The sequence below is a fragment of the Microcaecilia unicolor genome, chromosome 1, assembly GCF_901765095.1.
Source record: "Microcaecilia unicolor chromosome 1, aMicUni1.1, whole genome shotgun sequence".
NCBI lineage: Eukaryota > Metazoa > Chordata > Amphibia > Gymnophiona > Siphonopidae > Microcaecilia > Microcaecilia unicolor.
Genome location: NC_044031.1, coordinates 250272848 through 250288046, shown reverse-complemented (window position 1 = coordinate 250288046; position 15199 = coordinate 250272848). Strand labels below are relative to the sequence as shown.

The 15199-nt window shown below is 43.5% G+C and overlaps 1 protein-coding gene across 1 annotated transcript in view; it reads left to right on the top strand.

The window, feature by feature from the left end:
- Positions 1–15199, top strand: part of TRANK1 (tetratricopeptide repeat and ankyrin repeat containing 1) — a 222299-nt gene that overhangs the window by 100185 nt on the left and 106915 nt on the right. Inside the window, exons 9-10 of the mRNA XM_030205498.1 lie at positions 4525–4704; positions 6744–6908. Coding sequence (XP_030061358.1) covers positions 4525–4704; positions 6744–6908 — 345 coding nt within the window. The remainder of the gene's footprint in view (positions 1–4524; positions 4705–6743; positions 6909–15199) is intronic.

Below are 15199 nucleotides of genomic sequence, written 5' to 3'. Positions count from 1 at the left end.
ATGCTTAAAGAGTTCTGGGAGGAATGGTATTAGGGTAACTGTGATTGTTGACTTTTAATTATTAGAATGTCAAGGGGAACATGCATAGAGCATGGAAGTTATTGAGGGGGATAGAAAGCTGTAACATCACACCGGTTCTGACTCCCCTCATTTAAGAAGCTCTGGGCACTTTGGGGCTGCTGTCTCTACAGCACACACTTGTTGCATGAGCAGCTAAAAGAGAAGACGCAGGAAAAAGAGATTTAGAAAAACAAAAGATGAAAAACAAAATCTCAGCTATACAAATGTATATGCATTGGGGCAAAGAGGAAGGGAAAGCGATGAATGATACTGAAAGGGAGTATGACAGAGTATAAGCAGTTGATCCTTTGGAGAATCTCGTTAGTGTCTCTGCATCCGGTGCTCAATGATGTCTCTTGCTCCATGGTCTTGGCTTTGTTGATTTTCTTTGTATCCTTGCTGCTTGTTGTGTTCTACTCCACTTAATTTCCTTGGGGATCTCTCATAACGTTTTCCTTTGCGTCAGTGAATGGCACTGCTTTTCCCATGCATTGGGTGGCAAGGTCATAATGAGGTGTGTTGCACTGAAGCTTAAAAAATAAAGATAATTAGAAAAGTAGGTAATTGTTTATGGCCTTTAAAGTGGTAGCTGTATTTCTATTGACTTTGTTTGTCAAAACAGGAAATAAAGATTTGCATGGACATAGTCTTTCAGTCAACAACGATCTCTTAGGTTTTCCTTTAATATAAACCAAAGATAAATTCATTTATTTTAATTATTTACAGGAATAAAAAAAACCCTTATAAAGATGATTCAATACAACGCAGTTCATAAATCTTAAATGAGTAAAGAAGCGACCTGTTAGACTTTTAAAGCTCAAAGACTATAATGGGGATAGGAAACACCTGTCATTCAGTACTTCAAGCCAGTTGGATTTTCCAAGGAGGTTTAATGACGGGAGACAGTGGGAGCATGCTTGGCCTGGCTGAAGGAATAAGCGGAGCTTGTTGCCCCATCAATTACATTGTTTTTAGTGTACCAAGATGGTTGCGGCTGCATATGGGAGAATTAAAACCTCAAAAAGAAGCAACATAAGCATTGGCAGGTTAGATGCAAAGCATTGATAAAGAAGGCCAAAAGAGAATAAGAAGAGAAACTTGCCGCAGAGGCAAAAACTCATAACAACTTACATCAGAATGTAAAATGACGAGTGAGGTGATTAAATTTGCAGACTGTGCAAAATTGCAGGAAGACCTTAGGAAATTGGAAGACTGGGTATCCAAATGGCAGGTGAAATTTAATTTGGACAAATACAGAGTGATGCACATTGGAGAGAATAATCTGAATCCTAGTTACCGGATGCTAGGGGTCCACCTTGGGGGTCAGCACCCCAAAAAAAGATTTAAGTGTTGTTGTAGACAATACACTGAAATCTTCTGTCCAGTGTGTGGCAGTGGCCTAAATAGCAAACAGGATATTAGGATTAGGAAAGGTTGGTAAATAAGACCAAGAATACTATAATGTCTCTCTTTTTGCTCCATGGTTCGATCTTACCTTGAGTATTGAGTTCAGTTCTGCTCGCCGTATCTCAAAAAAGATATAGGTGAATTAGAAAAGGTTCAAAGAGCAACAACCAAAATGATAGAGTGGGAGGAACTCCTCTCATATGAGGAAAGGCTAAAGAGGTTAGGGCTCTTCAGCTTGGAAAAGAGACGGCTGAGGTCTACAAAATCGTGAGTGGTGTGAAACGAGTAGAAGTGAATCGAAGTTGTTTTTTTTACTCTTAGAAAAAGTGCAAAGACCAAGGGGCACTCAAGGAAGTTACATGGAAATACTTTTAAAACAGTAGGAGGAAATCTCAGTGAATAGTTAAGCTCTGGAACTCTTGCCAAAGAATGTATTTACAGCGGTTAGCATATCTGGGTTTAAAAAGGGTTTGGACAAGTTCCTGGAAGAAAAGTCCATAGTCCGCTATTGAGACAGACTTGGGGAAGCCACTGCTTGCCCTGGAATTGGTTCCATGGTATATTGCTACTAATTGAGTTTCTGCCAGGTACTTGTGATCTGGATTGGCTACTGTTGGAAACAGGATACTGGGCTAGATGTACCATTGGTCTGACCCAGTATGGCTACTCTTATGTTCCTGTCATTTAACCTTCTTGTGATTTTCAGAATTACCACAGATAAATGTGCATGCAGTAATGGCAGTGCATGCAAATATATCTCTTGCACATTTACACCAGCTTCTGAGCAGATATAAATGTATGCAGACACATTTTAGTTGTGATTTTTGGTTTGGTTTGTGATGCTATTTTATATTCATATCCTTTTTACTATTAAAAAGAAACACACAAGGTACCTGTATGTAATTGTTTCTTCTATATACCGGCCCTAATCTATAAGAGGACATTCAGGAAGGACATTGGTTTTGTGTCTTTTCCTTGATATGCAGTCTCCTGCCTCTTCTTCCAACATAAGTGCAGTTTAGGAACATGCTGTGGTATCTTGACACAAGAAACTCGGGTCAGTTTCTGCATTTATGCGACTGTTTTTAAACACTGACTGTTGATGGTTAAATTAGCCTTGGATATTCAGTGCCAGGTCATGTGTGGGCACTGGGACTGAATATCAGGAACTAATTGCATTGGTCCTGGCTGCTGGAGTGTATGCTGGTCCTAGCCAGTATTCAGCCCGTCTGATCTCCCCCCTCCCCCCCCCCCCCCCCCGCCATCTATAGATCCTTACCAGGCCTACCTAGTTTCCCTGGTGGTCCAGTGGTGGGAGGGTTTGGGGAGGGGGTATGGCTGTTGTGGAAGGGAGGCGGATTGGAAGGGGAGCTGTTTTTGGGGGGAAGGGTGATCAGGCTGGGAAACTTTCTTAAAATTATGCAGGTGTCAGCCAATATTCAGTGCTGGCACCCACGTAGCTTAGTGACTGAATTTAGGACAGCTTTTCAACTGTCCTAAATTTGCCCGCTGAGCTATCGGATGCCGGCTTTGAATATTGCCGGCACCTGCATAACTGTTGCCTCCTCCCCAGTGCCACTTCCTGTACCGCCCCTGACCTGCCCACTCTTTTCATGGCTGGTCAGAGCCGATTCTCAGCATCACTGCCTGGTTCAGTGTTGTTGAATATCAGCAGTTGGGCAGCCCTGAACAATTTAAGTGGGCAGAGCCTTTCCTGCCCGCTTAAATCACTTTGAATATTGGGCAGACTGAATATAGATCTCCCACACCCCCAGGGAGTGGGAGAAGGGGAAGTGAGAACAGTACATACCTGAAAGTGGTATCTGTAGCAATGGGACCAGAACAGGAATTTCATGTTTTTGTCTTTCTGTGGGCCAGGTTAAATTGAGCATTGAGCCAAATGTTCCCATAGGCTAGAAGTTTCCACATCCCAGTTTTAGAGGAAGATGGTGGTTTCCCCATCACAGCATGAGAACAGGAAGGCAGGGTTTCCTCTTTATGGCTCTAGACTTCTGCTTTTGTTAACCTAGTGCTCCACTGAGAAACTGGCCTTGTGAAATCTGCCCCTCTTTCCCCTCCTGTAAGTGTTCCCACATCCCACCCCTTCCAAATACCTTTTAAATTGTTCATCCAATTTCATTCAGATTTTGCCACAGTTAGGGAAGCCTGTGACCCCTAGTTCGTACTTTTCGTATTCCTTTAATACTCCCAACCAACACTTAGAAATGCCATATATGTCCCTTTCGCTTAGAGAATCATCAGGTCAGTTGAGCTATAACCCTCACGGAGGTCAAAGCACATTATGATGTCATCAGGCATTTTGAAATCTGCCTTTCCATTAGTTAGTGGTCAGAACTATATGCAAATTTATGCACCAAAGGAGGAAACTAGGCATCGTGGCACGTTCACCCTTTATCTTCTTCATGCTTCAGCAATATACAGAAGCTAACAAGGCAAACTAGGTTTCAGCCTAGGAAAAACTAGAACACAGCTGAAGATAAGGATTTTCAGAGTAGTTTATGAATTGCAGTCACACATACTCTTTTGGCTGGAAAAGTAATATATTTATTTAGAGTCTGCAGTAATATCATTTTTGGCCTTATTAAGCACCACTGACTGAGTGTGATCCAAGTTACCATATACCACTAGAACCAAAGGTTTCTAACAGACATTAGGGGCAACTTTTTATGACCATGTGTGCTTACCAAAATATCCAAAGATTAGGAAATTAAAGTAGATAGAATTTCAGTTCTGTCACTTTAATTTTTTCTGTCACTCTTGTTTAGCAGTTGTAATTGCCAGGTTCAGTAGGCTTCTGGTGTCTGAACCCTCAGTGATTCTGTTAGCTGATTAGAGGGAATATTCTGTACATAAAAATTAAAAAAAAAATTTTGTTCTTTGAGCAGAGGTGATTACATGGGTTTAGTTCAGTTTATTCACTGTCTTGATTTTGCACAGATGATAAAGCAGCTTACAATTTGAAGGTAATTTTGAAACAGTGAACCCATTAAAATTTCCCCCTCACCCCTCTCCTATTTTGCTCACCTCACTTCCTAGGTCAGACAGAAGATGTGATCATGCTGCTTGATTTCGACGTGGATCCCAGTATTCCTGACCATCAGTCACGGCGTGCCACTGACCTGCTGAAGAAAAATAAAAACTTCAAAGCTGAGGATGTGATCAAAAAATACCTGGCAAAGAAAGCCAATTATTCCTCTCGTCCTGCAAGACCACAAGGTACCAGACCATTTTGTATGAAGACATGTTGCACAGCTCTGTATAACCACAATCAATTTTAGGTGTTTAATGGACTAGGTTTGTCAAAGAAATATGATTTTGAGATTGTATTTGGGTTTCTGACTTTTTGTTTTGCAGGTAAAAGTGAAAAAAAAAATCGTACTTTTAACTGTACATCCATTTCATTGCAGGTCAGCCCTTTGAATACTGATGCACTAGTAGGAAAGTGTGATGCTATATATGTATCAAAGATATCAGAAAGATGTACTGTAGACATGCTGGGGCCAAGGGCAGAAATTGAGGGAGGCCCTGATCCCCACCTTATTCTGCTGCTCTTCCTTCTTCCCCCACTCCCCCTGTAGTAATTCCATACATAACAATATCACATAAAATGACTTATTCAAGAAAAAAACTCCAGATGACTCCGAGTCACCTTTGGTGTCTCCATGTCCCGCTCCTGGTCATAGCAGAAGGGATCTTTTCTGAAGAGTCATCACTTTGTCCTTCTGAACTATCAGTGTAGCTTTCTTTTTCTTCCATGTTGCCAGGCCCTGGTGCTTATTCTTTTTCACTGGTGAAGTATCAGAAAATTGTCCCTTGATCATCGCTAGGCTTCCTCCGGGGACTTTATTCTGCTTGTGGGTATAGTCCAGTGACTTAATAAAGCTTTCTATATCTTTGGTAGATTAAAAAAAACACTTTTTGCCATCCTGAAAAATTACTAAGTTGGTGGGATGCCACGCTCCTGCCTGTACTCCACATGCCACCAGCACCTGTTTATAATTCTATAGTTATTTTCTTCTAAGTATAGTCTCCACACTAAGATCCGGGAATACTTTAATCTACCACGTCTCAAATTTACACACTTTGACTTGTCAGGCCACACTCAACAAGTACGTCACCTTCACATACCACAAGAGTTTAACTATGAAAGCCTGTGGAGGTAGATTAGAATCAGGCCTGTGCCTCAGTTCTTGGTGTGCTCTATTTCAAATTCAGGATGGGCAGATGAGTCCAGAAAGCAGGATCTTAATACCTTCTGTATAAATTCCACAGGCTTCCCAGCCTCCATGTCCTCGAATATCATAGATCCTAAGGTTGGACCGGCGGTGCTTGTTTTCCAAATCCTCTACCTTTTTTATTGAACATCTATATCGATTTGGCATGTGTTTCCAGCATTTCCCCGCCATGCTCCTGGGTTACTTCCATCTCGAGGATTTTTCCTTTCAAGCCGTCCATCTGCTCCAATAACTCCCCCAATTTAGCTTCCAGCTTGCTCACCACCATCTCTGCAGTTTCTAGTTTAGCTGCTTGCAGCTCTGCCAGCACCATCGTAAGTGCGTCATCAGCCACTTTCCTCGGGGGAGGAGGTTATGCTACTTCCCGCTGTCACCCCATTTCCAGTCAGGCTTCCTCCTCCGACAGGGCCTGGCTTCAGGGCCTTTCCTGCATACACTTCCTTAATCGAAGGGGTGCCCCTTCCCTTCAAAATCCTTGGCATATCACTGTGTTCGGCTAACTCTTCCAGTCTCCGACGCCTCTTCAATGAAAAAACACCCCTGCAGCAGCAGCTCCAGTTGTTAGGGTGAAGAGTAAGGATCGATGAGCGAAGTTCACTCGCATCCGCTATGCATGGAGGCCAAACCGGAAGTCCTTTCTATGCGTAATTTGACCATACTTCCCAACCTCTGAAGCTGCTGTGTAAGCTCACTCCAGTTATGAAGTGATTTAAGTTTTTCTTTAAACAGAAAAAGGATGAACTCCAACTAAAGCAAAACTTAAATGATGACGTAACTGGAGTGAACTTCAATGGCAGCTTCAGGGTTGCTGGGCAGACTTAGATTGTCTGGGTCCTGTAAATGGAAAAACAGATCAGGATCAAGGCTGGAGTGGGGGGGGGGGGGGGGGGGGAGAAAAAAAATATGTAAACAGTAAGCTGGCAAAAGGAAAATTCTAAATGAGGTTTTTGCTCTCCAGAAAGCAGGATCTTTTAAATGCTTAAAAGGGTGACTGAAGCAGATGGAGAACTTTGCGTTCAGTTGCAGGTGAGCGTGAAAGGGTACCCTCGGAGGACAAAGGAGTTTCTCTTCTTACCTCGTTGGAGCACTTCTCTGAGCTTTGTCGGCTGGAAAAGAGGAATCCTGTGCAGCTGATGAGTGAAGAAAAGGTCCAGAGATTCTTAAAGAAGCTGGCCACGGTAACAGGTACAAATTCCCACCTTGGGACAGATTATTTCCCCTTGTATTAATAGGAGGTGCTACAATGTCTCTGTCAAACAAAAGCTCAAAGCCAGATTCTGGTTCCTGTCAAAGAATAAGAGTGAGACTAACTTTTGATGGTAGTCTGCTGCAGAACAGTAATGCAAGTGAATACTGCAGCCAACTATTGTGGAAACAGTTGGGTCGATATTCAGTTACCAACACCTAGTGTTTCTTCCAACGCTGAGTACCCCATCTAATTTAGATCTGGCTGGTCGGTGCTGGGCCCTATCTAGGCACCAGCATGAATAATTGGATCTTTGGCGGCACCCAGAATTTATGCAGGTATAGCTGATATTTGGTGTTCTACCTACATAACTAATTGGGCAAGGTTAGGTTTGCCTTTTGTGCCCGGTTAGCTATGTGGGCACCTACACTGAATATCGCTAGTACATGCATAACTCCCAGTTCCTCCCTTACTGTTTTCCGGGATCACCCCTTCATTTACTGGCAAGTGTCATGGTATCACACTGGATTTTCAGTAGCATTGTGCAGTTAAGCACTGCTGAAAATCCAGGGATAGACTGCTTACTGTGATTTGACCAGGCGGGAGGCTCTCTTGCCTGGTTAAGTCATTCTGAATGTCAACCCTAATGTTTGTTAACATGAATCCTTTCCTATTTAAAAATGTTGAAATAAGGGTCAACAGACAAATTGAAGGTAGTGGCTATTATAAGAGTAGCTTTTAGTGTTCCTGCTGAAGATACCCGTGACATTTCTCTTGGAAAATGAGAAGGGGACATTTTAAAAAAAAATCTGCCTACTTTGCAGGTGCAAAGCGTATGCAAGGATTTCAAAACAAAATTTTGTGCATACTTACACCAGCCAGAACCTTTTTTGCTCAGTAATTTTTAGCTAGGTTCATTGAGCATTTTCAAAAGAGATTTTTACACAGGTAAACCCATGTGTAGGCTTCTGCTAATTGTTTTCTATTTCGGAATACTTGAACATGTGGAAAGGAGGTTTGCATTTGTAAAGAGTTGATCATATGAGCATAGCTTTCCAAAGCTACTCATCAGAGACAGCTCGAGAGTTTATGGCATCTTGAGCCAACTTTTGTTTTTGCACCTCTTCCTCCCCATCTTGGGGTAAGCCAGTGGCATCAGAAGCAGGGGATTTTGGCACCCTTTACCTCAGGTGCCCTGGGCCAGTGCCTCACTTGACTCATGGCTTAAGCTGGCCCTGATGATAGGTTAGAGAGTGATTTAAATAGTGTTGTTTAGATGTACTAATTGGTTGCAGTTGGCATGTATTTTTGTTGTACATATTTTGTTGACTCAATACAAATAAATTAATAATAAATAGCTTGCAAGCAGTCACCAAAATAGATAAAGAAAAGTAGAATAAAATACACATTTGACTGTGCTTTCTTTGCACTAACCTGATGAAGACATGGCAACTCTTGACAGCTAGTCAAGGATATATTTGAATTAGATAAAACGCATGGACTTGGTTTCAGTTTTGGGCTGGCCAGGCTGGGGATGACTGGAGAGAGGCCGTGTCTGCCTGCTTGCGTAGGTATACCTTGATAGTATTGTCTATAGAGTTGACACTTACATCTACACAACAGCTGCAATATTCTATAATGTGGGCACCTAGCTTTGCTTGTTACTGCATTCAGAGGATTCCTGCGGCATTATGACCACGCGAGACCCCCTTTTCCCAGGGAAGGGTGCATGCCCTCCCATAGCACCTCCACTGCTCTCTTTATAGTAGTCATCAGAAAATGGTGGGGCAAGCCATTTATCAGAATTTAGGGGGAGAAATTTAAAATACTTTGACAACTCCCCCATCCATAGGTTTGTCAGACCAAAAATAAACAGGTACATTCTAGGATGATTACAAATCCTAGTCATGTATAATTGCAATCAAAGTTTGATTTTTGTCTATAAACAAATATTTCATTTAAAAAAATTTAATTTTAGAATATCTTATTCCACAACATAGACAAATAGTGCTTAACAGCATCAAATATAACAATTGGCTAGAGCAAGGAACTCCCATTGTAAGGAAAGACCTCTCCATTGTCCATAACTCTCCTAAGTCTGATGAAATGCAGCTAACAGTGAATACACTTGCAACAAAGCTGAATTCCTGGTTACCATATATTTAGTAGACAATAGTCCTTAGTTTTAGAGACTGTTAATCCTGTGATCTCTGTAAGAATGACAAGTACCAGGTCCCAATAGGACTGGACTTTGGAGTCTACCATATATGTAGAAATATCTCTCCCCACACTCTCGCTGGCAAAGCTCAGTTCCACTCTCATACATGCATTTCAGGCATACTGGAGTAAAATACCATTTATATAATATCTAACCATTTTTAATGAGGCTGCTAACAACTGAAATTTTAGCAGAGATTTTAAGATGCGTCCCATTCTTTATACTCATGAGTCCCCAGCACTCACTCCCATTGGGTAAGATACTTGATTGGGGAACGTTTTGGTACAAGAGGACCTTAGAGCCTCGATATCCTTTCCCTCCCTCCACCTTCCCGCAACGCTATCTCCATGGGTGTTTTTTCCGCCCATAGTTCCTTTATTGCTTTACATTGTATAAATGCATTTGTCTACATTGATAATGTTCTTTCGGGTCTACACCATACTACTCTATTATCTCATTATATGGCACCATTTGGCCCTTTTCAAGTAATTGGCCCAAAATACATAGGCCTTTAGTATCCCACCATTTATAGATGCAGTCTTCTTGGTTGAAAGCCCCTCTCTGTAAGATGTATCGAGGTGGAGGCAAAATCAAAGTCTGTCTTTCAAAAGGTTGGTCCTCTGCTGACACCATAACATTATTGGGAGGCGGATATAGGGGGTGGCCTCTTCTGCAGCAGACACAATTCCCTATTGGAAAGCCATGGAAATGCCCAAAGAGGAATATGACTATTCAAATATTGCTCCAGCTGGACCCAGCTTTTGGTGTTTCCCTCCTGCCAAACTGACATGACTCTGAGTTGTACCGCTATATAGTAGAGCTGAAAATTAAGTACCACAGTCCCTCCCTGTTTCCATAGGCAAAAACAACCTCCTTTTCCATAGCATCTCTCCATACCAGCACAGATGGGCTATGCACTCTGACCAGCAGGTGGAGACTGAGAACAACTAACTTCCGAGTTCCCCTATAACCATGCTGTACAGTCCTTAGAAAGCCAGTAAATTCTCAGTCTCCAGCAGGTGGTGGACATGCCTTCTGTGCATTCTCGGTGATGTATTGGGCTAGAGGCTTTCAGGGGTCTGTTTAAAAAAATAAAAAACAGTTTTAGGTGGCTTTTAGGCTCTAGTTTGTATATTGCTTATTATTTTTTTTTCTCTCTCAGGGCTGCTGGACGTTTAGGTAGTGCTAGATAGGAGCTGAGGCCCACAGGGGTCTCTGGTGCTCTGGGGGTGTCATGGCTGAATCCCTCCCCTTTGGGGATTATTTGGAGTGTGCCTCGTCTGTTCTTCTCTATCTGGCGGCAGACAAACAGCCTGGAGAGCCAGTGGGGATCTGCTTCCACACTGGGGGGGGGGGGGGGGGGAATAGTCTTCCTTTCTCAGTGCCGGTTAGTAGCGAGTGTGATCTGGCATCTTCTCTGTCTTTCTGTTTGTTTTTTTGGGTGCCTGTTTGATTCAGAGTTGTGGCAAGGGGAGGCTGAATGCAGACAGGTACCATTGACCCGACAAATGCCTCTGCTTTGATGAATATGGACAATACAGAGAAACTGAAAAAGTGCTGTCTGCCTACAGTGTGGTGTAGACTTAGTAGGGGCATGCAAGTATTGCGTTGCTTGGGAGGGGGGGGGGGGGAGAGGCAAGTTGGTTTTGGCAGTTAATTCTGGTAATGGAATGGAGCTGCAGTTCCACAGTACCATGGTGGAGACTGCTACTTTTTGCACGCGAGGTGTTAGCGGCCCTGTCTTTGCCATATTGGTTGTAATGCTGGGACCTCGTGGCTGGGTTGCTGGGTCAGGCAGATGGGTTTCAGTGTTTAGGACTCCTGGAGTGGATTTTCCTCCTCGATTCATTTTGGCAATGTTTCAAGCTTTTTTGTGAGGCAGTCAGCTGATTGGGCCGAGGTGTTATGGGGGCCCCTTCCTCCACCTCCTAAGTAGTAGAGGCTGGAATGGGATGATTCCTTGTGGAATCAGGTTCCATGCTTTCAGAGCAGAATTTCATTGAAGAGCATGAGGAGCTGCTGAACTCCCAGGAGGTGGGGGAGGATTTTTCTGTGCCGAGGGTCTTCTGTAGGGAAGAGCTGCAGGAGCTTATTAGCCAGGTTTCCACAGTGTTGAAGTTTTGAGGAGGATCCTAAATTGGCTCCCCGCAAAGTGGATCCGTTGCTTAACTACTACTACTTAACATTTCTAAAGCGCTACTAGGGTTATGCAGCGCTGTACAGTTTAACACAGTCCCTGCTCAAAGGAGCTTACAATCTAAAGGACAAAACGTACAGACAATCAAATTGGGGCAGTCTAGATATCCTGAATAGAGGTATAATGGTTAGGTACCAAAAGCGACATTGAAGAGGTGGGCTTTGAGCAAGGGTTTGAAGATGGGCAGGGAGGGGGCTTGACGTATGGGTTCAGGAAGGATTCAGATTACAGATGATCAGTGGGTGCAGTTATTGTGGAATAGTGATCAATAAACTGCTGGTAGTAATTGGCGAACCCTAGGAATCTCTGAAGGGCTTGAAGTTCATTTGGTATTGGCCAGTTTTGAATGGCCTGGAATTTTCTAGGGTCCATTTGTAGGCCAGAGGCCGATATGATGTAGTCCAGGATGGGCATAGTTTCTTGGTGAAACAAAAATTTCTCCAGTTTGGCATATATGCTGTTGTCTCAAAGTCATTGAAGGACTGTTCTGAGATGCTGTGGATGTTCAAAGCGTGAAGAAGAGAATATCAGGATGTCATCCAAATATACAATAACAAAGGAATATAGAAGATCTCTGAAGATATTGTTAATCAAGTGCTGGAACAGTGCAGGAGCATTGCACAACCCGAAAGGTATTACTAGATATTCATAGTGCCCGTCGTGGGTATTGAATTCTGTTTTCCACTCATCTCCCTCCTTTATGCAGACTAAATTGTACGCTCCCTGCAAGTCCAGTTTGGTGAAGATAATTGCTCCTTGTAGTTGATCGAAGAGCTCTGGAATGAGCGGCAGCGGGTATTGATACTTCACCATGATGGCGTTTAAACCTTGATAGTCTATGCATGCCTGGAGTGTACCATCCTTTTTGCCGACAAAAAAAGAACCCTGCCCCAGCTGGGGAAATAGAGGATTGTATGAAGCCTTCCTGTAAGTTCTCCTGGATATATTCTGTCTTGGCCTGAGTTTCAGGTCAGGAGAGGTATAAACATCCCTTGGGGGGGCCCTCTTCCCAGGCATTAAGTCGATAGCGCAATCATAGTCTCTATAAAGCGGGAGTATTTCAGCCTGTTTTTGCTGAAAACGTTAGCAAAATCCTGATAGATGGCAGGGAACCCGGGGAGAGGGGGTGTCTGCAGCAAAGCTGTAACCATCACAGGTTTGACCAGTGAGGAATAGAAGCATGAGGGCCCCCAGGCCATGATGTCATTGGTGCTCCAATAGATTTGTGGAGAATGCAACTGAAGGCAAGGTAGTCCTTGCACTACAGGATGAATAGACGGAGAGAACGTAAAACTGGATGGTTTCATAATGGAGGGCTCCGACCTGAAGGGAGAGTGGCTCGGAGATGGGGGTGACGAGGTCTGGTAATGGGTCTCTGAAAATGGAGGAGATGCGTAAGGCTGTAGCCTAGGTGCCATCGGAATCCAATACTGCTGGATTAGGTTCCCATCAATAAAGTTGCCTGCGGCCCTGGAGTCAATGAAGGCTATAACTTCTATCTGACAGGAAGCCCATCACAGGAGGACTGGGAAGGCACATAGGGGATCTGGGGAACAAAGAAGTAGGCTCAGCACTGTCTCCCCGTGACATCTTAGCCCACCCTGTTTCCTGGCTTCTGTGGACATTTGGTGGCAAAATTCCCCGACTCCCCACAATACAAACAGAGATTGTTCATCCGTTTGCGTTTCTTCTCAGTCTCGGAGAGTCGGTGACAACCCATCATGGGTTCCTCAGGAGTCTCCATAGTGAGAGCACAAGAAGCCACTGGAGACAGTGGATGTTGGAAATTCATTGACAGGCAAGGTCAATGGCCCCCTCTCTAAAGCCCTCTCCTGGAGCCGCATGTCAGTTTTAATGCACAGGGCAATGAGCTCATCCAGAGAGGGGGGGAATAACTCTGCTGGCGAGTTCATCCTTGATCCTGCCTGCTAGGCCCTGCCAAAATATGGCAAGCAGAGGCTCTTGGTTCCTTCAGAGTTCCGACAATAAGTTTGAAACCAAATGAGGTAGGCTCCCATTGTAATTGCCCCTTGCTGTAACTGAAGGAGGTTACTGGCCACTGAAGCGGGCCACCCTGGTTCATCAAAGAACAGGTGAAAAACATTTCAGGAAGGCTTGCAGATCAGAGGATGGTATCCTGCTGCTCCCAAAGAGGCAAGACCCAAGCCCGGGCTTGTCCAGAAAGGAGGGACACAATATATATTATTTTGATACAATCAGAGGAGAAGCTGGCCGGCTGTAGGTTGAAATGTATCTGCTACTGATATAGGAAGCCCCAGCAGTCTGGGGGTTGGTTCTCATCAAAGAGAGAGGAGACTCCAGATCCAGGATCATAGATCTGGCCGCTGCTGGTTCTGGAAGGCCCATAGACGTTGGGCTGGTGCATGAGGAAGTGCGCAGAGCAGCAAGTTGCTATACATAATATTCTAAGGAGGAACAGGCCAGTACCGGTGCTTGATACAAATGAGAAATAGAACCTCTTCCTCCCCTTCCTCTCAATTCCCTCTCTAATAGAATCTCAGGAAGACTAATCTCCTGGCACACACTATGCGAAATAAAATTCTGAGTTGCCAGTGGTGGAATAATTGATGAAAAGGTGGACAACATTCTTCCATCAATTCCAGGTATGTCGGAAACTTCTCTTCCTCCCAGATTTGTCCCAAGGTTAACAGCCCATTAGCCTCCCATTGTTGGAACATCCTATCTATCCGCCCAGGCACAAATCCTGGGGCATATCATATGGCCATTTGCAAAAAACAAGCCCTCTCGGGAAAGAACCTATTTCTTACAACATACCAGGTTTTTAAAGGGCCTCTTATATTCACTGATACCCGCTTAAGACGTTCGAGATTCTCAAAAAATGGAAGCCAAGGAACCACCTAGAGTGGCATGAAGCCCATCCAACACTGCTCCATTTTGCACCCATATTTTTGGAGAGCAGGAAAGCCATTTTGTCAATATATGGAGCTGTAAATGTTTGATAGTAAAGAAAGAAGTCTGGTATGGCCATTCCGCCCTGCTTTTTAGGAAGATACAAGGCTAGCCCTTACCCTAGGAGGATGTTTATTCCCAATAAAGCTAAACACTATTTTTTTCAGCCTGGCAAAAATGAAAAAAGTTGGTATCAGGAGAGGCAAGGCCATAAATTAGGTAGAGCAGCTTCAATAACACCATCGTCTTAATTGCACTGATCCATCTAGTTCAAGATATATGATGACCCTCCCAATTATCTAAATCTCTGAAACGTTCCTCCATCTTAGGGGGAGATTTTGATTATTAAAGATCCTCTATCCTCCTTGTCAGATAAGCACCCAGATAGCAGATGGAATGGGGAGCCCAATGATATGTGAGAATACACCTCCTCTGCCTCCAGAGTGATACTCAAAATTTCAGATTTAGCCATATTTATTTTGAAATCAGAAAGGGTCCTGTTTCGCCAGAGCTCCTCCCCCAGCCCAGCAAAGAGGTAGCTAGACTCGTAAGAGGGAGCAACACATCAGCAAAAAGTTGTAATTTGTAGTTTCCCCTGCCCCACCCAAGGCCAGTTATACTAGGCCAGTTATACTAGGCCATTATTCTAATAGCCTGCGCCAAAGGTTTGATCACAACAATGATGAGAGTTCACATCCTTCCTTGTCTTGTTTTCCTCTGCAAATGAAAAGATTTCATATAAGTGCCACTAATTTTTATGCAGGCCTCTGGTTGGGCATAAATCTGATGTAACCAAGTCACAAAGCAACCTGAAAAGCCCAGTGTATCAAGAGAATAAACATAAAAGACCAGTGCAAATCCAAAATTGTGGAATTCTATTTCTTTGGAATTGAGATTTCTAAAGTATTAACACTACATTTAGGAAAAATTTAAAGATGTGGGTG